At 37.8% G+C, this 25,681-nt stretch overlaps 1 protein-coding gene across 1 annotated transcript; it reads right to left on the bottom strand.

Annotated features, from left to right (window-relative positions):
* Nucleotides 1-198: 198 nt before the first annotated feature.
* On the bottom strand, nucleotides 199-24,031 carry LOC134370204 (zinc finger protein 248-like). Its single transcript, XM_063087246.1, is given in 8 exon segments — nucleotides 199-844; nucleotides 847-2,324; nucleotides 6,822-6,917; nucleotides 7,174-7,300; nucleotides 22,234-22,275; nucleotides 22,373-22,474; nucleotides 23,180-23,243; nucleotides 23,992-24,031. Coding segments are annotated over 5 exon segments (1,785 nt in total). The 5' UTR covers nucleotides 22,249-22,275; nucleotides 22,373-22,474; nucleotides 23,180-23,243; nucleotides 23,992-24,031; the 3' UTR covers nucleotides 199-775.
* Between the last annotated feature and the right edge of the window lie 1,650 nt (nucleotides 24,032-25,681).

The following is a 25,681-nucleotide window of genomic DNA, read 5'->3' as shown; positions in this document are numbered from 1 at the left end:
AGTATTTTCACCACACAGATTCAACAATATAAAAAACCTCAGCAACAAAGATAATAGTGAAATACGGCAAAATAATTAGGGAGTATTTATTACCTTTGTTTTTAATATAATTTAATTGTAAATTTATAGTTTTAAATAATGACTGTGTTTAGCAACTGGCTCACAAAATTCTTGAAAATTTAACAATCAGCAGCACTTTTAAGTCATAGAAAGTGATACTAACATATCACTATGTGTGTAAGTATGTGTGTACAAATATATTTACACATATACATATATACCCATGCACACACATACGTCGACACACATACAAAATTATTTCAAGATATAAAGACACTGGTGGTATTTAGTGTGGAAAATATTTATACCATAATAATTACTAAACTAAGGGTTCTCCTCACAACCATGTTGGGCTCCAATATACAAATCAAGCATACCCCAAATTCCCGTTACATTAACATTCTCACATAAGATCTACAAACATCAGGGACACCTCACATATATGTTTAACGGTGCTGCCATTCAACATTTTTTAAGCTTCAGATCTCACTGTGAATATGGTATACATGAATATTGTCCACTATAATTACAATAAAATTTTGGTATCACATCTAGAATATGACACTAAATAAGTACTAAAGATTTTTACTGCATTACTTAAATGAACAGATTCCCCCTCAGTACAGATTTTCTAATGAAAAGTTTTAATTTTTCTTGAAAGCTACCATTTTCTAGTAATTTGTGGCATTCTTTGGCTTTCTCTAATCTCACTTTTTCAAACTGTACAACAAATCTGACAGGTGTATGAAGGCTTCTGAACATTCAGGATGTTGAAAGAGCTTTCATCCTTGTGTGAATTCTCTGATGTTTAGTAAGTACTGATCTCTGACTAAAGGTCTTCCCACATGCAGTACACTCGTATGGTTTCTCTCCTGTGTGAGTTCTCTGATGTTTAGTGAGAGCTGATTTTTCACAGAAGGTTTTCCCACATTCATTACATTTATAGGGTTTCTCCCCTGTGTGAGTTCTCTGATGTACAATGAGGTTTGACTTCACACAGAAGGATTTTCCACATTCATTGCATATAAAAGGCTTTTCCCCTGTGTGCGTTCTCTGATGGACAGTTAGGGCTGACCTATGGCAGAAGGATTTTCCACATGCATTACATTCATAAGGTTTCTCCCCTGTGTGTGTTCTCTGATGTTCAGTGAGGTTTGACTTCACACAGAATGTTTTTCCACATTGCTTACATTCATACGGCTTTTCTCCTGTATGTGTTCGCTGATGGTTGGTAAGGTGTGGTTTCTGGCAAAAGGCTTTTCCACATTCAGTACACTCATAGGGCTTCTCTCCTGTGTGTGTCCTTTGATGTTGAGTGAGGTTTGACTTCTCCCAGAAGGTTTTCCCACATTCACCACATACAAACGTCTTTTCTCCTGGGTGAGCTCTCCGAAGTTGGGTGACATGTGACTTCTTACTGAAATTATTCCCATTTTCATTGTACTCATAGGGTTTTTCCCCCATGTGTGCTATCTGATGCTTAAAGAGAGTTGACTTTTCCCAAGTTTTGTCACTCACTTTATATGCATGGGGAATCTTTCTTGAGTAAGCTCCCTGATGGATAATGAAAGTCGAATTGTCACAGATTTCCCCATATTCATTATATTCGTCGTAAGGACCGTCCCCTGTAAAAGCTCTCTGATGTCCAAATTTTAAACCCATATAGAAGGACTTTCCACAAATGCTGCATTCATATGGCTCCATTTCCAAATGAGTTCTCTGAGGTACATTTGGCTTTAAACTTTCAATGAAGGTTCCTCCACATTCATTATATTTAGAGAGTGTCTCTCCTATCTGAGATCTCTTATCTGTAAAAAAGGCTGCCTCCTTATGGAAGTCATGTCCATCTTCATTATACTCAAGAGGCTGGTCAAAAATTGGCTGAGTGAGATCCTGGTAATGACTAAGAATATTCCTTTTTTGACCATATTTGTAAGATTTCTCTCCAATAGGAATTTTCTCATGCCTAATGTCAAGGAGCAATTTCTCATATACATTAAACTCACCAGGTTTCTTTCCAGAATAGTTCTTTTTACTAATAATTAAGCCTGAAATATTTGCCAAATTCATTTCACATGAGTCACATATTTTATAGGGAAAATTTCTTGAAGAAACAGGGTCTGTGACCAAATTGAAAGTTTTCCTTACTCTGCTGCCACTTTCTACATTTACTGTCTTGTTGTTGTTGAATATAAGCTGCCAAAAATGTTCATCTTGACTCTCCTGGCTGCTCTCTAACAGATCATCAACTTTCCATTTCCTTTCTAGAAATGAAAAAAATACCCACATCTTATGAATCTTAATACACGTCTGATGGAATTGTAATTTTACACAAACTTCCTATTATACAGTCAAGTCTTCTGTTCTAGGTTCAGTCTCCTGGTGTGAATGGATACACATATTTCCTTTACCTCCTAGTTTGAGTGGAAAACACAAAATACGCTGTGGTGGAAACAAGGAGACTGGCAGTGACAGTACTTTATAAAGCATAACTGCAAAACTGGACAGAAAAAGATGGAACAAAATTCAAAACACAGGGAACTAGACTGGCTGATTCAGAAACAGGGAAACTTGGAGAGAACAGAGTGAATCCAACAGAGACAATGAAAGCTGAATAAAGTGACAGTGAAGATTAATAGACAAGAGGTTTCAGAGGATGAATTACGTTTGGTGGAAACTGGGCTAAAATTCCCACCAGAGTAAATGTTTCTTTTCTATTCTAGGCATCAACACCAAATTAAAGCTCTGGAACACCAACTTCTTAAGCTTCAAAAGAACAGTCCTATAGCCCAGGATCTAGCTTTTTCTTTAATTTCATGACAAAGAATAATTTTTTTTTAATGGTGTAGGAAAAGCATGCAAGAGGTGAAATAAACTCAAGACATGATGAATAGAGGATGGAGTTTCTGAGAGTTGTTCATTCAAAGAGCAGAAAATTCACAGTCTATGGGATGACTTCAGTACGGGAGTTTTTTAGAAAACTTTACAACTCTTGGCTATACTTCACTGTTGCTACTCAATGTAATAATGTTAATCACATGTTTTTAAAATAATCTATGACATCCCTGAGCATACTGCCCAAAGAACAGATACTTATTATCCTGGCAAAAACAAATTAAATCAAAACAAATAAACAAAACTTTACACTAATTTATTCACATTAAGTGTTCAAACCAACATTCTGCAAGTCCATTAAAAATATCACTTTACAACTCTAGCTGGGAAGTAGACTCTCCTAAATTGCTCATTCCCAACAACATGCCTTTCTCTCAGCTAAAGCATTCTAGCCTCAGCTTCTCCTTGGAACCTGGACATCTTTCAGTGAAATGCTTCTTTAATTTAAAAAAAACAAACAAAAAAAGTAATAAAAGAACCAAAGCCAAAAAATCTCTACAACATCCCTACCATGTTAAGGCTCCACTTACTCCATCCTTTAGAAGTCCCTGTCCATATAGTTCATTGTAACAAAATAAATCCCTTGCTCAATGCTACAGCCTCTGTTGTGATCAGAGTCTGGCTCTTGGCAAGCCTTGTTTTCTCCGCCCCCACTGAGGAGATGGCGCATTAATGATTCTTAAAAAGTAAGGTGTATATGAATTATTTCCAACTTGTACCTGATCGGCTGTAATACACAAGGACAAAACATAGGAATGTGTTTTTAAGAACAGTCCTATAGAAGGCTTTCAGAGTAGATGAAAAAGAATGATCTCTCCTAAACTTGGCTCTATTAGTAATCAACAAAGTAATTACCAAATAGGAAAGTAAGAGAGACCATTCTCTTTGGGAGAACAAAATCTCAACACGGAAAGAAACCCTAAGCAACAGCCATTTGCTGTTTCAGGTCTGAGTTTTTGGCATACAGCCACTGGTGGGTTGGGGTCACAAAATATGGACTATTTAATTTACAGTAAAAAATTGAACTCTAACATAAAACAGGTGAAATAATAACAAGCCATTACCATGTACCATGCAAGGTCAAAACACTTTACATATACAATATTAATTAAATATCTGAAAAAAGGCAAAGCAAACAAGAATGAAAGTTTTAGATAAATAAGAGAACATTTATAAACAAAACTTAAGAAGTAGAATTGTAATAGTCAATGAAAGCAGACTTTAATTTCATTTATTAATAAGGAGCAGCTATGGGTTACTCTGTAAGGCTACTGAAAAATAAACTGGATGCTTTAGGTAAAAAAAAAAAAAAATTAGGAGTTAGATCAAGTCAAGAATGAGAAAACAGAGACATAGCTTTGCTTCTGATTGATATCAATGAAAAGTAGAACATGAAGAGGTGTAGAAGATGGCTTTGAAAGGAAATAACAAAGGAGTATAAAGAGACCAGTAAGAGATGGTAACAAGTTTAGCAGAGTGACCCATGGTTGCCATTTACAGTACCAGTAAGAGATGGTAACAAGTTTAGCAGAGTGACCCATGGTTGCCATTTACAGTAGCAGTAGGATGGTAGATTATACCTTATTTAACTCCTGGGAAAAAGACTGGTTTTCGTGTAGCTCAGATTGTTCCTCCTCAATCTCCTCTAACGGATGAATTTAATGCTTTCTAAAAGTGGTATTGTCTTAGGACTACTCTCACCTATATACAACCACATTCTAGAAAAGGGGCTTGCAAAGTATGACTACTAGGCAATGACCCTCGAGCTAAGAATGTTTCTTCTACTTTTTTTTTTCTTTTTTGGTTTGAACTGACTTTATTGTTTTTTAAATGTGAATTTTATAAAGCACTTTACAATTAATGTTACATTTTTTAAGGGAAAAAGAGAAGAGTCAGTAGAGAGAAGGGAGGAGGAAGGAGAAAAGAAAGCAGAGAAGTAGGGGGAACAATAAGAACAGCCACTGAGCACACATGTGGCCCCTAAGCCTGAAATATTCTCTATCCGGTCTTTCACAAAAAAGCCTGTAGACTTCTGCTCTAGAAGATCTCATCTAGCCCCATGCCTTTATCACATCTAAAGTTGATCCCTTTCAGATGGACACTTCTGGTTCTGGCCTCAACCATGTACTCCATGCTTACGTATATCCAATCTCCTAGTCAACAGAGAGACTAGATTCTAACAGTCATCTCCAACTTTTCAAGTCCAAAATTAAACCTATAATATCTCCCCTATACTGTCTCCTGCCTAATTTTTTCTATCTCAGTAAACAGCACCCTAATTTATCCACTCACTTGAGACAATTATTGGAGTCATGCTTGACTTCTCTCTCTCTCGTGATCTTTATTCAATCCAACGGCAAATCCTCTTATTCCCATTTTCAAGGTATTTGTACAAACCTACCACTTCGCAGCACCTCAAAACAGTCACAATCACTCTCTCTCTTCTGCAATATACAATGGTCTCCTAACCAGTATCCATTCCTTGCTCATGAGCACCCATCAACTACCCACAACATGTTCACAACACAGAAGCCAGAGAGATCCTTTTAACTGTAAATCAGTTAATCTGATAACTTAATCTGACCTACATTTACTCAAAACAAACTAAGGGTTTCTCACATCAGTCAAAAATAAATTAATATATCTACCACAGCCCATGCTACTACTTATGACATCATGTCCTATCAGCCTCCCCCATGTCCACTAGCTTCCAGCCACACTGATCTCCTTGACATTGTTCAAACACTCTAAGAAAATGCCTGAAAGATTCAGCACCTGATATTCCCTCCACCTGGAATACTCTGCATCCACATAGCTCACATTCTCAGTTTACGTTGCAACTCTAGTGTGGACCTCACCAAAAAGGTTTTCTCTAAGCTCTTTGCCGAATAGCATATAACATCATTCTCCACCCTTCTTGCCCATGTGAACTCCTCACAGTACTTCCACCATGCAAAATAGTGTGCTGTGCATGCGTTTGCGCATGCCCTATAGTTTGGATATGTTTGTCCCCACCAAAACTCATGTTAAAATTTGATTCCCAATGTGGCAATACTGGGAGGTGGGGCCTAGTGGGGGGTGTTCATGCCATGGGGGCAGATCCCTCATGAATAGATCAATGCTCTCCCTGGAGAGTGAGCTCTTGCAGGAATGGGTTAGTTCCCACAAGAGCAGGTTGTTAAAGAGTCTGCCTCCCTCAGTTTCTCTCTTTTGCTTCCTCTCTCGCCATGCAATCTCATTGCACAATCAGCTGCCTTTACATTTTCTGTCATGAATGGAAGCAGCCAGAGACCCTCACCAGATACAACTGCCCCAGAATTGTGTATTCTACTATAACAACACAAAAATGGTCAAGGACGGTATGAATGTTTTTTCTCCGTTGTTGTAATATACACTCTATGATACCAGGGACATTATTGTTAATTACTTAAAAGATAACTGGGTCATAATGAGTGTTCATTATATATTTATTAAATGAATATAGGAAAGTATTGCATGAATACATGCCAGGTAACAAAAGGTGCTCAAAAACAATAGAGGGAGGATGAACAATTTTAAAAGATAAAGAGAAACTAACCAAGAAAAAAATAATTTAAGGTGAAGCCAACTGGGTTTGGATTATGGATATGGATAAATCACTCTAAAATATCAAAGAAAAAAAAGAAAAGCATTTATGAGTGAGAGTGACATATGGAAGAGTGATTAAGGTAACTGAGACATGGGCCAAAGTCTTTGGTCATTTCCAAAGGTCTGGGGCTAAAAATAGAAATTTCTGAAAAATATTTCAAAGGTGACAAACCCAAAACCAAATGACTTAAGACCTAATTTTCTCTGGCTTTCATCTGTCTGCAAACTCACTAACTCACCTGGATGGCATTGGCTTGAGAATCCCTTTTCTAATATCCAGGGCTCTTCTCCTTGCTCTATCTTGAAGATCACTTCTGGCTTAGTAATGCAATTCCCTGTTAAGAGAAAATAACACAGGACTGCAGCTTGGCTTCAGGGACTCTGAAAAAACGATGGGGAATAAAGATACAGCTTCAGGAGCTGCTCAGAGAAGGTGCCCAAGTGAACCAATCCATGAAGAGGTAAGAACACATTCTTTATGATGACCAAAAGGGATCAGTCACCTTAGAGCCAAGCTTCAAATCAGGAGACTACATGATTCAACAACTATGAAATGTATGTATTGGCAGCCACACAGAAAAAAATCCTTACCTACTGAGATAAGGTTACTGTAATTTTCCAGGATCACATCTCTGTACAGTTTCTTCTGAGCAGGGTCCAGCAGATACCACTCTTCCTGGGTGAAGTCCACACATACATCCTTGAATGACACTTGTTCCTGTAACAGTACATTCCTTTCTATGTGAGGTAGTCAGAACTAGATGATATAGAAAAGACTTTAAAAAACTAATTTCTTTAGAGTTTACCAAAAAATGACACATAGAATACCTCCTTCTGTGCTATACTAGGTAGAATAATACAAAATATCTTGTATGAATTGAGTTTCCACTAAGGACCTCCAACTGAATTAGTTGCTGTGAATACTACTGATGAAAACAAACATAGTTCCCGGTCTCAAAGTGCTTATGACCAAATATGGGGACACACACATTAACATTTATTAAATTGGACAATGCAGGAGCTAGCAGTGTATACAAAGTAGACTGGAGTTACAGAGGAAGATCGCTTACATTATCAAGTTAACTTTCATCGAGGAAGTAAAACTTTCAATTGTGAAAATAAATAATGGGATTGAAATGAATATGGTGCAGGCCCCAACCAAGCTCAGCCTATGATTTACTAAAGTGATCACCATTAAGTATAATGCATAAATGCCCACCAAAGAAAAGGATGAATCCTCTCTGCTTGAAGAGATCATCTTCTACAGCCTCTCCCAATTTTTTGGTTTTTAAACACAATTTTGGCACCTAGTAAAAAATTTCATGGTATATGAAGAAACAGGAACCAAGAAAAAAAAAGACAAAAGCAGATCCGGAGGTGACCCAGAGTCTGAAATTAACAAACAAGAACTTCAAAATGAATTATAATATGTTCAATAAAACAGAGGAAAATATGAACAAAATAAATAAGAAGATAGAAGAAGTTCAACAGATATATCTGTACATTATATGTGTTGTACAGAAAAAGAATTAATAGGGCATACCTGAGACTGCTATCCTTTGAAAGGCCTGCTACAAGGGATCATCCTGGCTGGCATCTGGGAACTTGGATTTCAGGAGGTTTTTCACCTTATCATTCCCAGATAAGAATGGCTCGCTGAGCCTGAACTGTTTGTGTAAACAATATGGTTCACGCTGAATGTGTGGCATTACTTCTGGGAGTCTAGAATTTTGCTACATGCAAGGCAGAGGATACCTATGTGACCAGCCCATGATAAAAACTCTGGGTACCAAGTGTCTACTGAGCTTCCCTGGTATACATTTAACTTGTGTTGTCACATGTCATTGCTAGAGAACTTAAATGTGTTGTGAGACTCAATGGAGAGAAGACTCAGAATCTTGCTGATTTTGCTTTGTTTCTTTTTACTGTGATAAATCATAGCCATAAGCATGATTATATGTGGAGTCATCCTAGGGGATCATTGAATCTGAGGATCATCTTGGGGAACTATGATACATATATAGACAAACACATACATACATATGTAAAATGGGCATTCTAGAGTTGAAAAATGCAATATCTGAAATCAAGAGCTCATTAGAAGGGTTCAAAATCATATTAGAGAAAGAAGACACAATCTGAAACATGTACATATCTTAAAAAGGACCATTAAAATACATAAGGCAAAAACTGATAGAACTGAAAGGAGAAACAGACAAATCTACATCACAGTTGGAGATTTCAATACCCCTTTATCACTATTGCTAGATCATGCAGGCAGAAAATCAGTAAGTTTATAGTTGACCTAAATAGCACTATCAATCAAATTGATCTAACTGACTTATAGAATACTCCATCCAAAACAATAAAATACACATTCTATTATTCTATCCAAGCTCACATGGAACATTCACCAACACAGACCATATGCTGGGCCATAAAACACACTTAACAAACTTAAAGCAATAGATATTATACTAAATATGTTCTCAGAATCAATATGCAGGAGATAGCTGGAAAATCCCTCAAATACTTGAAAGCTAATCAACATACTTATAAATAACCTGTATGTGAAAGAAGCGTCAAAAGAAATTTTTAAATATTTTAAATATAATAAAAACAAAAATTACACTTGTCAAAACTTGTGGGATGCAGAGAAAGTAGTGCATAGAGAGAAATTTATAGTACTGAATGCATAACTTGCTCTGCAAAAGACGCTTTTACAAAAATGAAAAGAAAAGCCACAGACTGGGAGAAAATATTTGCAAACATATCTAGTAAAGGAGTAACATCCAAAATATACAAAAGAACATTTAAAACTCAATAGTGAGAAAACAAATGACCCACCTGAAAAATGGGTAAAAGACCTGAATAGACATGTCACCAAAGATATACAGACAGCAAATAAACAAATGCGCACTCAACATTATTTGTCTTTAGGGAAACAAAAATGAGACACCATGACACACTTATTAGAATGGTTAAATCCAAAACAATGACAATACCAATTTCAGGTTCAGATGTACAATAGAAATTCTGCTTCACAGTTGGTGGGAATGTAAAATGACACAGCACCCCTGGAAGACAGTTGAGCAGTTTCTTACAAAGTTAAACACTCTTGCCATACAATCTACAAATTTCACACCCTAAGTATTTGCCCAATTGATTTGAACACTTATATCCACATAAAAATCTGCACAAGAATGTTTCATGCAGCTTAATTTATAATCACCAAATACTGGAAGGTACCCAGATTCCATGGGTTAACAACTCTGAAATCACTTATACACATATGCTAGAAATGAACAATTAAGTGACAACATACAACAAATACACCAGTATCTACAAGAATAGTAAGGAAAGGTGACTAAATAGACAATTGCAGCCTTCAAAAATTAAAACAGAGGCTGGCCAGTTAGCTCCGTTGGTTAGAGCATGGTGCTGATAACACCAAGGTCAAGGGTTTGATCCTCGTATTGAATAGACACCAAAAAAAAAAAGAAAGAAAAAATTAAAACAGGAAACCCTGGGGAAGAGGAAGAATATGATTTCCAGAATTACCACATTATAATATTCAAATGTCCAATTTTCAACAAAAAATTATAAGGTATAGAAAGACTCAAGAACATGTGGCCCAACTTAAAGGAAAAAATCCCTGAAGAAGCCCAGACACTGGACTTACTAGACAAAGTTTAAACAAACTGTCTTAACTATGCTCAAAAGGTAAAGAAAATCATGGACAAAGAACTAGAGGAAATGAGAAAAACAATGTATGAACTGAGTTAGAAATTTTAAAAAGAAACCAAGTAGAAACTCTAGAGCTGAAAAGTCAAATGACTGAAATAAAAAGTTCACTAGAGGGTTCAACAGCCCATTTGAACAGGAAGCAGAAAAAATCTTGAACTGGAAGATAGAACAACTGAAGTAATCCAGATAATGAGGAGTAGAACATCCAAATAATAAGGAGCAGAACAGAAAAGAAAAAGAAGAAAAGTGAATAGAGCCTAAGGGACTTGTGGGACACCTTCAAATGGACTATCATACATACTACAGGAATACCACAAAGAAAAGAAAGGGGCAGAAAGATTATTCAAACTAATGAAGGCCAAAAATTTCCTAAATTTTATGAAAGACATGAATCTTACATCCAAGAAGTTCAACAAACTCCAAGTGAGAAAAACTCACAGATTCACTGAGGTACATTAAAATCAAACTGTCAAGAAACAAATAAAAACAGTCAATTTTAAAGACATCATGGAAGCCAGAATGAAGTGGCATTGATACAGGAAGTGCTCAGTCCCCCTGGGATTGGGTTTCCAGACTACTCCCCTGGGTCTCAAATCACTCCCCTAGAGAGCACCTAGAATATTTTTAAGTGTATTTGGTACATGTGATGGAATTTGAGCAATGAGCATGCTCCAAAGAGATCAACTAAGCATGTTCAAGAATATGTTACGTAACTGGGAACCACTCCCTTAGTTGAATATTCATTAGATAGCATGAATATGTATAGACAGCCAAACTACAAAAATTGAATCCAGGAGGAAGGCAGGGTTTGCTCACTAACCTGGAGCCAGCCCACACTTCACCTGAGGTGTGTATTTCTTACTTTTTGTATCAAACTTGCCTTTAGCAGGCTGTGTTCACTCTTGAGCCAGCCCAGATTTTGTCTGTGAAGTCTGTATTTCTTATTCTGTGTATTAAAACTGTTTCCAATTTCTATAGTGGCTCTGCTCTTGAATTTTTTCCTGTAAGTGGAGTAAAAAACCTGGTAGAAAATGAGGTGGGTTGAGGCCAGCTACTGGGCCTCACCAGACCCTCTCCCCTGGTATCAGGAAAACATATTTAAAGTGTTGTAATGCGGGAAAAAACTCCCTGCCAGCCAAGAACTATAAAACTGGCAAATCTATCCTTCAAAAATGAAGGAGAAATTAAGACGTTCCAGATAAACAAAAGCTGAGAGTTCATTATCACAAGTCATACTCTACAGGAAATGCTAAACTAAATCCTTCGGGTGGAAATGAAAAGACCCTAGACAGTAACTTGAAGCTGTATGACAAAATAAAGATTGCTGGTAAAGGTAACTATATATAAATACAAAAGCTAGCATTTTGTATTTTGGGGTTTGTAACACCAGTTTTTATTTCATAAATGAATTTATGACAAATGCATAAACAGTAATTATAAATCTATGTTACTGGGCACACGATGTATAAAGATGTAATCTGTGACAAAAGCAACTTTAGGGTGAGAATGGAGCTGTACAGGAGCAGGGTTTTCATATGGTATTGGGCCAAAGCTGGTATCAATTCAAACTAGATTGTTATAAACATAGGATGTTAATTTTAATCTCCATGGTAATCACTAACAAACTAAAAATACATACACAAAAGGAAATGAGAAGTAAATCAAAACAGTATACTACAAAAAAATCAACTAAACAAAACAGGAACAGAAGAAATGAAGGACAAAACCCCCCCAAATCAGAAAAAAACAGCAAATGGCAGAAGTCTTTCATTGTCAGAAATGACTTTAATTGTACATGGATTAAATTCTTCCAATAAAAAGGCAGAGATTGGTACTGTGGAATTTTTAAAAAATATAAAAAATATGAAGTCACATTCACAGAGCTCAGTGAATCTCAAATAAGAGTAAATGAAAGCTACTAAGAAACAAAGATAAAATCTTAAAATTAGCCATATTAAAAAGAGACTGTGGACATCTCAACAGAAACAACAGAAACAGAAAAAAACCCGTTAAGAAATGACACTTCAATGTGATGGCAAAAAAACAAAACAAAACAAAACAAAACTGAAAACATATAATTCTATATATAATAAAAGTAAAAGTTAAATGAGATGTTTTCAGAAAATCATAAATAGTATTTACAACCAACAGATATACAATATAAGAAAGACTAAAGAGTTTTCAGGCAGAGGAAAAATGAACCAAAATGGAAAGATGCAAAGGCAGGAAGGAATGAAGAGCCTAGAAAGGGTAACCATGTAGAATTATAATGCACAAGAATAGTAAGTCAGAGGGATGAAAGGGGATAAATGGAGTTAACATGTTTCAAGGTTCTAGTTTTAGGTAACAGAAGGAATAGTTTGTATTTTATTGTAATAAGCCAAAAATGCTTGTTTTAACTTCTAGTATAACCACAAAAGAACATCACAACACACCCAACAGAACTGCTAAAATAAAAAAGTGTTGAGATGGAAGTGTGGAATAAGAATATTCATGCACTGCTGCTGGCAAAGTAAACTGGTACAACCGTTTTGGAAATCTATTTGGCAGTAACTACCAAAGCTGAATGCCTATGTATAATCTAGCAACTCTTAGGTGAATACTCAACAGAAATGTATATTTCCAAAAGTCATATTCAAGAATTCTAGAAACTACCCATATAACCACTGATAGTAGCAGATAAGTAAATATTATTTTCATCCCACTGAATACTATACAGCAATGAGAATGATGACCTATAATTACACAAAACAATATGGATGAATCTCACATAAATCAAACAAACGTAATGTTGAGCAACAGCAGCCAGATAAAAAGGTACACAGCACATTATTACATTTATATAAAATTCAAAACCAGCCAACACTAATCAGAACAGTGTGTACTCCTCAGGAGAGTAAATAGAAGGGTACACACAAAGCTTCTGGGTTCCTAGCATTGTTGTTTCTTCTTCTGTGTACTGGTTATGTTGGAAAACTTTAAAACTAAAAATTTTGTTTAGCTTGTGCTCATGCAATGCCTCTGTAACTAAATGTGCTTATCTACCAGGGACCCCATAAGTCAGCCCAGTTAATAATCAACTACCTGCATTACTCACTTCTGTAATCTTGCTTGCATGCTTAAGTCATGTGAATTCAGAGAAGCTGAAACCAGCAGCTGCCTGCTTAAGATATATGTTTAGAAACTCAAACTTAAAGGGCCTACCTATAAAAGGCCCCACAAAACCTGTGTTCAGGGTCCAGAATTTCAGAGCACTAGCTTGTCTGGGCCTGCTAGCATAATAAACTTCTGACTCTCCAACTCTGAGTGTCTGCCACTTCCTTGCCGAATCCGATTCCATAACAGTTACACATGTGTATTCAGCCTGGGAATATTCATCAAGTGCACGCTTATGGTTTATGCATGTTTCTGTACATATGTTTGACAAAGACAGGAAAAAAACAAAGTGCTTTTGTTACTCTCTCTTCTCACTCAACACAACACTTCTGACAACAGCTATGAAGCATGTATATTTCCCCACACACCAAGCAACTCTCCAGCAGACACCAGTTGGATGTCCTCTAATTCAATTCAATTCAATTCTGACACTATCTACCTGGAGGCCTCACAGGTTGAGACTGGTCCCACAAGCCTGCCCCTGACTACTGATGCCAACTGCAAGTTCTAGGTTGTGACGCATACTTCTAACTGACCGGCTATAAATCAGAGGTTCCCCCTCCTCAAGTTTCATTAATTTGCTATAGCAGCTCGTAGAACTCAGGGGAACACTTTACTTACATTTAACTATTTATTATAAAGGATATTACAAAGGAAACAGATGAAGAAATGCAAAGGGCAAGGTATGGGGGAAGGGACTTGGAGCTTCCATGTCTTCCTTGGGCATGCCACCCTCCAGGAACCTCCATGTGTTCAGCTATCCAGAAACTCTCCCAACCCAGTCCTTCAGGGTTTTCATGAAGACTTCATTACACAGGCATGACTGATTAAATCACTGGTCATTGATCAACTCAACCTTCTGCCCCTCTCCCGTCCCAGAGGTTGGGGGGTGGTGCTGAAAGTCCTAAACCTCTAATTTAATTATGCTTTGGTCTTCCTGGTGACCTGACTTATACTGAAGCTAGATAGAGGCCCCCAGCCACCAGTAATCTCATTAGCACACAAAGGACACTCATCACTCTGGAGACTCCAAGGGTTTTAGGAGCTTGGGTGGGGCAGGGAAGTAGAGCAAATACATATTTCACAATATTACAATGTTACACTTTAAAAGTTTTTAAAAATATATTTCAAAACTCTGCCACTGAAAAGATCTAGAAACAAAGACAAATGCAATATCAATCAATCAGTAAGCCACCTCTAGTTCCCAGACTGTGGTCTGTAAACATTTTCTACTGAAAGGAACCCAGGTCTGTTGCAGAAATGGATAATTCCAGGTCTGGGGCAGTAAATGTTCTACATGAGCCTGCAATATCTTGTCAAACTAGACAACAAGTAGCTATCAAAGACTACTAGAGTCACATCAATAAAAATTCAGAAATCAATCTAAAGAGAGGTCTACTAGCCCCAAAGGGGAAACTTTAAACATCAATAAAAATAATTACTACAATAGACTGAAATACATCAAATAATATAATATCCATGAATTCAGGATACCAAAATAACCCTGTCCACCTTCAAAGGAACCAACTCACTTCAAAAATTGTTAAATAAAAGAATCAAGCATTTATACTTTTTCTCCTATACTAACTATACTTTAGGATAACCAAATAGTTGATGGAGGAAGATCCTCTTAATAGAAGTATTGCAGCTAATAAACAAAAGAGGAATTATAGAATTAGAACATCACCATTTTGCAATCCCTAATTAATTAATGAATCTAGACAATAATCATACTACAGGACAAATATGTCCCCCAAAAGTTCATGTATTGGAAACTTAATCCCCATTGTAATGGTGTTAAGAAAGTGGGAAATCGGATTATGGTATTTGAAAGGTGAGGCCTTTGAGAGTTGACTGGACTGTGAGGACTGTGCCCCTGTGTACTGCTGGCTCTACAAGGAGAACATATGGGAAAGCTCTTGCCATTCCTCCCATGTGATAACCCACATTACCATAAGACCCTATAGAGTTCCCACACAGAAGTCCCTCACCAGATGTGTACCCCTGGACCATGGACTTCCCAGCCTCCAAAGCTGTAAGCAATAAATTCTATTTCTTTATAAATTACCCAGTCTCATGTATTGTTATAAGCAACAGAAACAGACTAATACACATCATCCACGGCTTTCAAACATTACAAAAGGAAAATAAGATGTTATATGGCTCCTGACAGAAGTACACAGCACAACGCAAGATGAATTCTTACCAAAACCTGCGCCCCAATCAGGATTAAGCCTCTAGGTCCAACTGTTTACAGAAAATGTATGGATCACAGGAACAGGTCAACCACCATCACAGTGACACAAGCAAAACTAATATCTTTAACAAATAAACTGCAAGTAAAAAAAAAATATGGAGAAGAAACATACAGCTGACAGAACGTTAAAAGACAGACATTTCAACCATAACTGAATTCTTATTCAAAAAAATGCAACAACTGGAGAATTTTTTTTTAAATGTGAAAACTGGAGAATTTTAAACACTGATAATATATTAAAGAACTACTGTCAAATTTTTGTGATACTTGTATTGCGGTGGTTTTCTTTTTTTTTTAGTGTCTTGAATCAATCTTTTCTCCATGTGTTTATATTTCATCGATTTGATCATTAGGCTCCTATTCTGTTTGTATTTAATTTTAGGGTTTGCTTTTTTCATCTTTTTAATTTTTATTTTTTGAACATGTGGAGCATTTATATGGTTCAAGAGTCAAAACTATATACAAAGATATACTGTCCAATAAAAGGGTCTGGACGCAGTAACACAGAACAGGCACTGAAGATACCTAGCACTCAGAGCATGACTCCTAAATAAAAATTCTCAACACATACATACATACATACATACATACATACATACATACATACATACATACATACATAAAAGTTCTCTGTAAAAAGAAGCAGCACTCCATGGAGAAATGACACATTCCATGTCTGGGGCTGGGAGATACAAGGTAAGCCTGTACATCTCTGTTCTGACAGCAAAAACGTGCTCAAAGACTAATGCGGTTAGAGAGGAACCACCTGGAAGGAGCTCTACTCACTAAAGAGTGACAATATGAGCATCAAGAAGAATAATGATGAATAAGACCAAAACAAAAATCAGTGAATCTGGAGTGATATCAGAGGAAAAGGGTGTGTGCGAGAGTGGGGGTGGGCGGGGAGGGAGGGGCACGGCTCTTCTTTACAGAAGAAAGCCAGCTAATAAATACAGAAGGAATAAAAAAATGTGAAAATCATAGTTTTGCAACCCTCAACACAATAGTTGGTTCAGACAAGTATTATCAATGGATGCTAAAGACACTGGGTGAGTGAAAGGTTGTTAGGAACAATACATCTCAAACGGAAACACAATATCACCTTGATGGTATTCCAGCCAATAATCTACACTTGGGATAAAAACTGCATGTAGCTAACTAAATGCATATATAACTATATGTACAAATGAATGCATGTAAAATTGGGGAAATTTGAATTCAACTTTTTTATGGATTTCAACTTATCCCATTTAGTTGTAGAATATTTAATATAATATATATTGAAATTTTAAAATATTGTTATATAATTCTCCCAATTTTTCATCTGCATTTTATACTTGTATCATGGAATCTTGCATTATATATGTATACAACATATGTATACAATTTTTATAAGGTAAAGTAAAAATTTTCTGCTATTGAAAAATCAGTACCCAAATAAGAAAATTGAGACATGAAGCATCGAGAAAAATTTTAATTTTCTTGTATCAAAGCAGGTATTTTATCCTGAATTGCTGGTAATAGCCTAATGATTTTGTTCTGGTTTCCCTGATTTTAAGATGTGTTTTTAGTTTCTTGTTGAGCTTGTTGCTTTCTTTATGACTCTGTCTTGAGGGAGAAAAATTCATTCCAAGTAGAAAATTGTAATTTTTAAAATAAAAGAATCAAACACAAAATGTGTATATTGTTTCTGCTTGGAATTTACACTTTTGGATATTTTCAAATAATTTTATCATTTGGTGAAGTGACAGAGTACACTCTCTACACTGCAGGTTAAAGATGAATAACCCAAGAGCCCAAGATAGGACAAAAGATACACAGATGATTAGATTGAGAGAAAGATAGACACTGTGAAATTGGAAAAGAATTTATGTAAATGTGACTCAGGTACTTTGCAACTTGTATTGACCTTTTCTACTATTGGACATAAAACAAAACCTGAAGAAATAGAAGTAAGCCATGTTAACAAAGGTCAAGTATTCGAAACTGAAAATATATATTTAAAGTAGTGTTGTTCTATAGCCTAGTTCTAGACTGTTGATATTAGGGGATGGGAGAGAACAGTCTGGATTGTTAAAAAAAAAAAAAAACTTAAATTCATAAAGAAGAATGAATGTTCAAAAATAGTCAAGAAAATCTTACAAAACAATGAAAAATTTTATGGAAAGAGACAAATAGATCAGTAGGACAAAAGACAAGCCCCAGAAATGGATCCAAGAATATCTAAAGCATTAATATGTGATAAAAATACAATTTCAATTTAATGCAAAAAGTATGCTACATCATAATAAATGGCTTGAAATATTTAAATGGTTTCTGGAAAAAAACTCATCTAGAACCACACCATATGCCATGTAGAAATACATTTGAGAGTTCTACTTTTAATAATGAGAGATTTGGTCATTACGACCAACCTCCCCCTGGCCTGCTTGCCCCCACTTACACACACTAAGAACAACTAGAAAAAAAAGTTTTAAAAATGTTTTCACATCTCTTTGAAGGGATCAAGATCTAACAAAACAGTGAAGAATTTCAGTGTTAAGATTTGGAAGGAGATTTAGAGAGTCTAACATTCGGGACACCTATTGATTCCAGATGAAGTGCTAAGAGGCTGAGAAGAACTGCTGATAGACTCATGTGACTAGGGAAACAAACTGGAGTTCAGAGCCTAATAAATTTGGTTTGGGACACAAAGAGTTAAAATGTGACTGAGATACATTCCAACCCTAGGAATATATTGTACAGAAGTCACTCAGGATGGATGCCACTCCTTAGCTGGCTGCCAGAAAAATGTTAAATCCTCTCTGAAAGAAGATACATCCAAAGCCTCAAAGTCCTGCCCTGAACCAACATAAACCGGGCATCAAACAAAGAATACTACCGAAAATAAGGAGAAATCACATACAACGGAAAGAGACTACAGGGGATCTGGTTGATGGAGCTATATAACATTAAACGCAGGCAAAGAATTAGGGAAAAAATTGATATTCTGGAATTGAATACTCAAGAACAAAGATTAAAAACTCAATAGGAAAAATAACTTAATGGATACAGACACAAATACTACAACAAAATTGATACAGCTGAAGAATTAACATCTTGAAAGATAGGTCAAGATGTAGGCAAGAAGAAAAAGACAGAAAAGAATAAGATACATAGGGAACTGAGAGATCTAATATATATAACTGGAATCCCAGAAGGGAAGTATAGAGAGCATGTTTGGGAAAAAAAGGCTGAGAATTTTCCCAAACTAACAAAAGGCATCACACCTCAGAATCAAAAGTCCTCAGAAATACAGGATAAATTCAGAGAAAACCAAACCAAGCTATATCAAGTAACAACTGCTGAAAACCAAAAGAAAAGAAAATCTCATAAGCCAGAGGAAAAAAGACTGACTGCCTTCAAGGGGGAAGAAGATTTAAAATTGACTTCCCTAGATAAAAACAACAAAGAACCAGAAAACATCAGATTACCTTTAAAGTGCTAAAAGGGAAAAAAAAGAAGCTCTCAATCCAGAATTCTGCATTTAGTGAAAATATTGTTAAAAATGAAGAATATAGACATCTTTGAAAAAAAATGCTAAGAGAATCTGTCACCAAAAGACCTGTACAACAATATATAATAAAAGCAGTTCTTTGGGCTGAAGGTAAATGATCATAATTAAAATATAAAACTGCTAGAAGGAAGAGACAGCACAGGAAAGGGCAAACATTTAAGTAAATATAAAGGCCTATGGACTGCCTAACGCCACAATACTAAAGACGTTTTGTGGGGTTTAGAACACAGAGAGAAGAAAACACATGATAACAACAGTATACAGGGTAGGAGATGGTGAATAAAATTATACTGTTATAATTTGTTAAATTCTTGCTTATCAAGGTAAACTTCAAATGGACTAAAGATTTAAACATAAAATGCATAAAATTACTAGAATACCTACACAGATAATCATGAAGTAGGGACTTTCTGACCTTGCTTCCAAATGCTATAAAGTCCAAAGCCATAAGACAAAAGACTGATAAACTAGACAACAAGAGTAACCAAATATTTCTGCATGGGGAATGAATACCATGAGCACTTATCAAAAGACAAATGATATGCCAGAAAATAATGGTTTGCAATTCGTATAACAAACAAGCGTTATTATCTCTACTATATAAAAAGCAAACTAGAGAGTGGGCTGGGGGGAGAAACCTAAAAGAAAAATGGGCAAAAACTTTTTTTCTGGACAGTGCCCAGAAAAATAAATACAAGACACTCCTAGACACATGGAAAGATATTTTAACCTTACTCATAGTGAAGAAAACTGCAGATGCAAACTATATGGCATACCACTTTTTACTTATCTGTTGTCCCAAAATCCAAAAGTTGAACCACATATTCTATGGGAGAAGTTATGAAGAAACAAACACTCTCATGCATTCCCAATGGAAATATAAAATGAAACTCTCTCTAGGACAGCCAGTCCCACTAAGCCAATCAATTCTGGGAATTCATCTAATTGATAAACCTATGCTTACAAAATTACATAAGCACAAGGGTATTCATCAGAACATGGTTTGTAAGAGAAAAAGGTTGAAAGTAGTTTAATAAACTTGGACATCTATTCCTGAATTACCACGCATTGTGTGATAAAGAAGCAATCCATGTTCTGTTACAGAAATCTCTGGGACATGCAAAAAAGAAGAATAAAAAATAGTGTATAGGCTTGCTATCAAAGGGTGGTTCCCTAAGCAGCAGAAATGGCTTCAGCTGGGAGCTCATTAGAATTGAGGGCTCCATCCGTATCTACTAAATCAGAATCTGCATGTTAACAAGACGCCAGGAATGTACAGGTGCATTTCAGTTTGAGAAGCCCGAAGGATAGTGCATTCCCTTTTGAATGAAGGGAAGGGGGTGTATAAAGAATGCACACATAATTTCTCTAAACTAGATAAACAAACACTGGAAGGATATACAAACTAGAAAAAAAATCCACAGCGGCCAAACATACTCTTCAGGTTGTCTGGCACTGTCCCTATATATGCGAGTTGTCCCAGCATAATTACCTATAGAATCTCTTTCACATCCAATGAAATCATCTTGATTCTGAGGATAAATAAATGTCACCCTACATAGAGGAAGCAGCAGGAATGCAGAGGAAAGGAGTGTGAATTTTTACTTACATCTTTTGTTATCACTTACTTTTTAAAACATGTTAATATATTACTAACTCAAAAACATTTTATTAAGAAAAAAACAAAAGCCAAAAAAAGCCCCACATGAAACCAGTCAGGAAGAACAAACGGAGAAGAGCGGTGTGCCAAGGATGGAAACCCATGACTAAGCAATCTTTGGGGCAAAAGGAGAAGACAGCTTCATGAGGCACAGAGAGGAAATCAGAGTTAGGAAAGGAGAGCTCGAGGTGTGGTGTCACAGAAAACGACACAGGCACCTTTCAAAACAGAGAGTGGTTAATAGTATCAAATGGGGCAGAACTACTAAGTAAGGCAAAGACAAAAATATCCATTGGCCTTGACTACGATTTGGTGGCCTTTTCCAGAACTGACTGAGGTGAGTGGTGGTGATCGGGCAATGCTGCATTCATCAGGTTGAAATAAAAATGAAAAATGCAGAAACATTAAGCTAGAACTATTGTTGGAGTGAGCAGGACTGAAGACATGTTGGGACTTAAAACCACATGGGCTCTAAAATATTTTTAAAAGACACACTTTTTTCTCTTGGCGTGCATTCTTCTGAGTTCCATCTTTTATTCTGAACCTTGGTTATGGGGCAAGATAACATTATTTACATGAATGTAAAGTTGTTTTCCAGCCAGCCTGAAGCTTCATGCTTGCATGTCCCACCCAGACCCTGAGAAAAGGACAGGAGCAGAAAGCAGATGGAGCCTTGCTGAGACCTTGCACCTGAGACCTTGCATGAAGCCCTCGCTGCTCACATGCCTTTCCCTCCTGCTTTCCATTTCCCATGTTCCATTCCCTCATCCCCTGCTTTAAAAACTCCTGAATAAAACTGACTCTTTGAGATGGCTTTAGCCTGGCCATTCTCCTTCAGGTTTACCAGAGATGGGTTAGCTGAACATCTCTCCTCAGGTTACTGGTATTCCTGAACAAAAGCTACTTCCATTTTCACCACCATTTGAGTTTTGGGTTGTTTTTTTTGTCTGGGGGCAGGCAGCCAGACCTGAGTTTGGTAACAATTTTGGCAAGTCAAGCTAGGAGCTGAGTGGCCCCTGTAACAATTTTGACAAGCCAAGCCAGGAGTTGAGTGGCCTTTGCAACACTGCAACTCAACCTAGAAATACAAATTCAGTAAAACTAAAATTCCTGCATCCAATTTCATCAACTGCCCCACTTTGGATTTGTTACTACCTTTATTTCCCTTAATGTAAATTTTTGCCTATTTCTACTTTTCCATTTTAAAAACATGAATCCTTAACAAGTTCAGAAAACCTACTTTAAAACAAACTGGGAATAAAGAAACAAACTCACCTGGAATTTGTTCATTTTCCGCTCTTAGTGGAGGAGGGAGAGCTGAAGAAGGAAGGAAGAAGGATGTCAGGAGAGACTCAGCCTGCCTTGCAGTTCCTGAATTCACCTGCCTATCCAGCTCCACACAGGAGATACTTACGTGTCCATGTGTGGCTCCAATATATGTTGAACTTAGACATGATACTTTTCACTGAGTGAATGTAAACATTTGTTTCTTACTGATTTATTACCAATTTAGGTTCTGTGACACAGAAAAATTAAAAACATGAAAAGATGAGTTTAACAAATAGCAGTAATCTAAAGGAAGAAACAGTATGGATTTGTCAAAACTAATGTTGTGGGGGGAGAAAATCCTCAGGCCATTTTATTCATCTATTTACCTGCTAACACCATTAAACCCCTTCAGGTCAGATAATCCAAGAAACCTCTAAAAAACGGATGAGGTGTTTAAGGCAAGATAAATGTTTAAAAATTGTCTGTTCTAGCTGTTTACAATTTATCAAAAGGATCTTTCCATAAGAAACTTACTTTGATCTAACAGTGGTAAAATGGACGGCACTAGCTAGGGAACCTGCAGACCTGACTTCTAACCTTACAAGTCCATGATCTGAACCAGTCACCTTCTCAGATTCAACTTTTTTCCCCCATCTTTCAAAGTAAGGTCAAAACAACCCAAAAAGGACCTGCCTGCATTGCCATCCTCTGGGTCTACAAGGCCAGGAACCTCAGCATCTCTCTAGATGCCACCCTTGGATGGGACACTGAGAGTAGCTCGCCTCGGTCAAGAGTGAATGGGATATGAGGGGTAAAAGGGATGTTTAGGGGTGATGACGGCATTTTCTTAACTGTGGCTGGTAGGCCTTTCGCCCCCGACCATGCCTTAACTCTCCACGGAGGTGACATGCCCTGTGTGGCTGCGTGCCCGTCCCCTTCAGCTCCAGCTCACCTCTCTCTTCTTAAACCTGTCCCAGAATTTCCACCGGCACACAGCCTTCGATGGCTTCAGGATACTGTGTCATGATTATATACAATAAACAACAAATGAACACATAACAAATAACAATAACTTTGGATATGGGGAATGACAGAGCCAGGAAAAGGAAAAAGCCTAAACTAGGCCAGCCCCTTCCCTCTCCCACTTCACGACCACGGAGGCCCAGGCGAGCGGCCCAAGCTCCGCAGCAAGGGCGTCCCAGAGTACTGTGTGCTATATGCACAGCAAATAAATACCGGAGCAGCTAAAAAAAGATCAAAGTGCCCCAAACGGCCCCAAATGGCATTTTACAAAGAAGAAAGCCGAGTCTCCCTTCGGCTATTTCCTCCGAGTAATTCATTCACACCAGACCTGGCGCCATCATTCCACCCTCGCAGTGCCCCGCCCAGGAGCACCGGAAACGCACATGCGCACATCACGACATCATGGCCACGTCACACACGTTGAGCGCGCTACAACCTCCGCAGCCCTGCGCCCTCCCCTGGCCCAGTGTACAGACCACGCACGCGCACGCCCCACCCACGGCCAAGCGCCGGCACCGCCCGCTTGGCGCAGGAGCCGCACACTTGCGGGGCTCGCGTTGCCAAGCTCGGCCGGTCCCCTTCTCCTGACAGAAATGTCCATCCCGCCATCCCTTCAGCACCGTAGGCGCCGCGGATGCTGGGGCCCCGCCGCGGGGTCAGGGGGCTCCTCCCCACCGCCAGGCGCCGGCTGCCTGCCCGCCCGCCCGCCGAGCCGCGCGGGGTGCCTCCCACAACCCTCACCCGCTGCTCCCCGCAGCGTGGACCTGAGGCCGGGAACGACGAGCCGGAGGGGAAGGCGGCTGCCCATGCGCGGAGGGGAGGGGGAGCGGCGCGGCGCCGGGCTGGGCGGGGCTGTACCCTCCGGGCGGAGCCCCCACGCCTCGGAAGCGTCCGCGTTTGTAAATGAGGCTAGTGGGGGGCCCTAGCGAGCAACGTTTTTTGTGAGAATTGAAGGCGTTTCTATTGCAGAAGACCTTAGAACGGTGTCTGGAGCATAAATAGTTCCTCACATTCCTCAGGATTCGCTTTCCAGTATCCCATGCTAACGCCTCTAGAAACCTGGGGGAGAGTTTCTGCCTTGTTTATTTTTGTTACATCCCCCCCCTTTTCTTTTTATTTTATTTTTCTGCCTTGTTTAGTGTGTTGAGAAATTGTATCTCAGTTACTCACTCCTGCCTGGAGCCGCGATCCTGCCAGTTCCCCAGAAGTTGCGGATCAAACCAGTGTGCCTTTCAAGAGTGAAGAAAAGATGTGCTTGGATTTCATTTAGGAACGTGGACGATAGGTTCATCTGAAATTCTAGAAATTAAGATAACATCTCTGACCAGCCTGATTATTCTCCGGAATGAGGAAAGAGACAAGCCAGCAATTTAGTGTTAAACAATAATAACAACAACAAAAAAGTCGTTTATATGTAAGAAATGTTTATATACAAAACTTGAAGAAAGCACACTCTCATTTGCAGACCCGACCATACTTTATTTACCCGGAACAAAACAATCATTTTTTTAATGCGCACATCCTCTTGACATTTTTGGTACACTATGATCATATGAGCATATTATTTTATGACTAACTTCTCATTTAAAAAATTTTCATAACCTTTTTTGGTCAATGTCATTTTTTAAACCTTATTTTTTTAATAATTTCAGATTTATAGAAGAATGGTGAAGATAGTTCCCATATACCTTTCACCCAGATTCCACTAATGGTAGCATTTTATATAACCATGGTACATTTATCAAAACTATGAAAGTAACATGGATACAATACTAATTACTAAGCTACAGAGTATATTCAGATTTCACCAGTTTTTCCACTAATGTCCTTTTTCTGTTCCAACTCAGGATTCCGTATTATATTTAGTCATCATGTCTTCTTAGTCTCAGCCAATTTGTAACAATCATACCTTGTTATTCATGACCTTGAGATATTTGAAGAATAGTAGTCACATATTTTGAAGAATGTGAGTTTGTCCACTGTAGTCTCTCGATATTGATACAAGAGGAGAGGGTCTGGGGAGGTCACATAGCCAACCTCAACCGACCCTGTTCTATACCAGGTTCTTGACTCTGCCACAGGAAAGAATTCAAGAGCAGAGTTGGAGTAGAAAGCAAAAACAGGCTTAATGTAAAGGATAAGAAATGCAGACTTCACAGGGAAAAATGCAGGCTGGCTCCAGAGAGTGAGCAGCAGTCACAGCAAGGTTAATACAAAAGTGAGAAATACACACTTCACAAACAGAAGTGCAGGCTGGCTGGAGAGAATGACCGCAGCCTGCTAAAGGCAGGTTTAATACAAAAAGCAAGAAATACACACCTCAGGCGAAGTGCAGGCTGGCTCCAGAAACAGCAGCAGCCCTACCTTCTTCTTGGATTCTACCTTTTATAGTTGGCTGTTCTATACATATTCGTGCTATCTAATTAATATT

Source organism: Cynocephalus volans, chromosome 2, assembly GCF_027409185.1.
Source record: "Cynocephalus volans isolate mCynVol1 chromosome 2, mCynVol1.pri, whole genome shotgun sequence".
In the NCBI taxonomy this organism is placed as follows: domain Eukaryota; kingdom Metazoa; phylum Chordata; class Mammalia; order Dermoptera; family Cynocephalidae; genus Cynocephalus; species Cynocephalus volans.
Note: the sequence above shows the minus strand (reverse complement) of the source record. Positions and strands in the feature narration are given on the sequence as shown.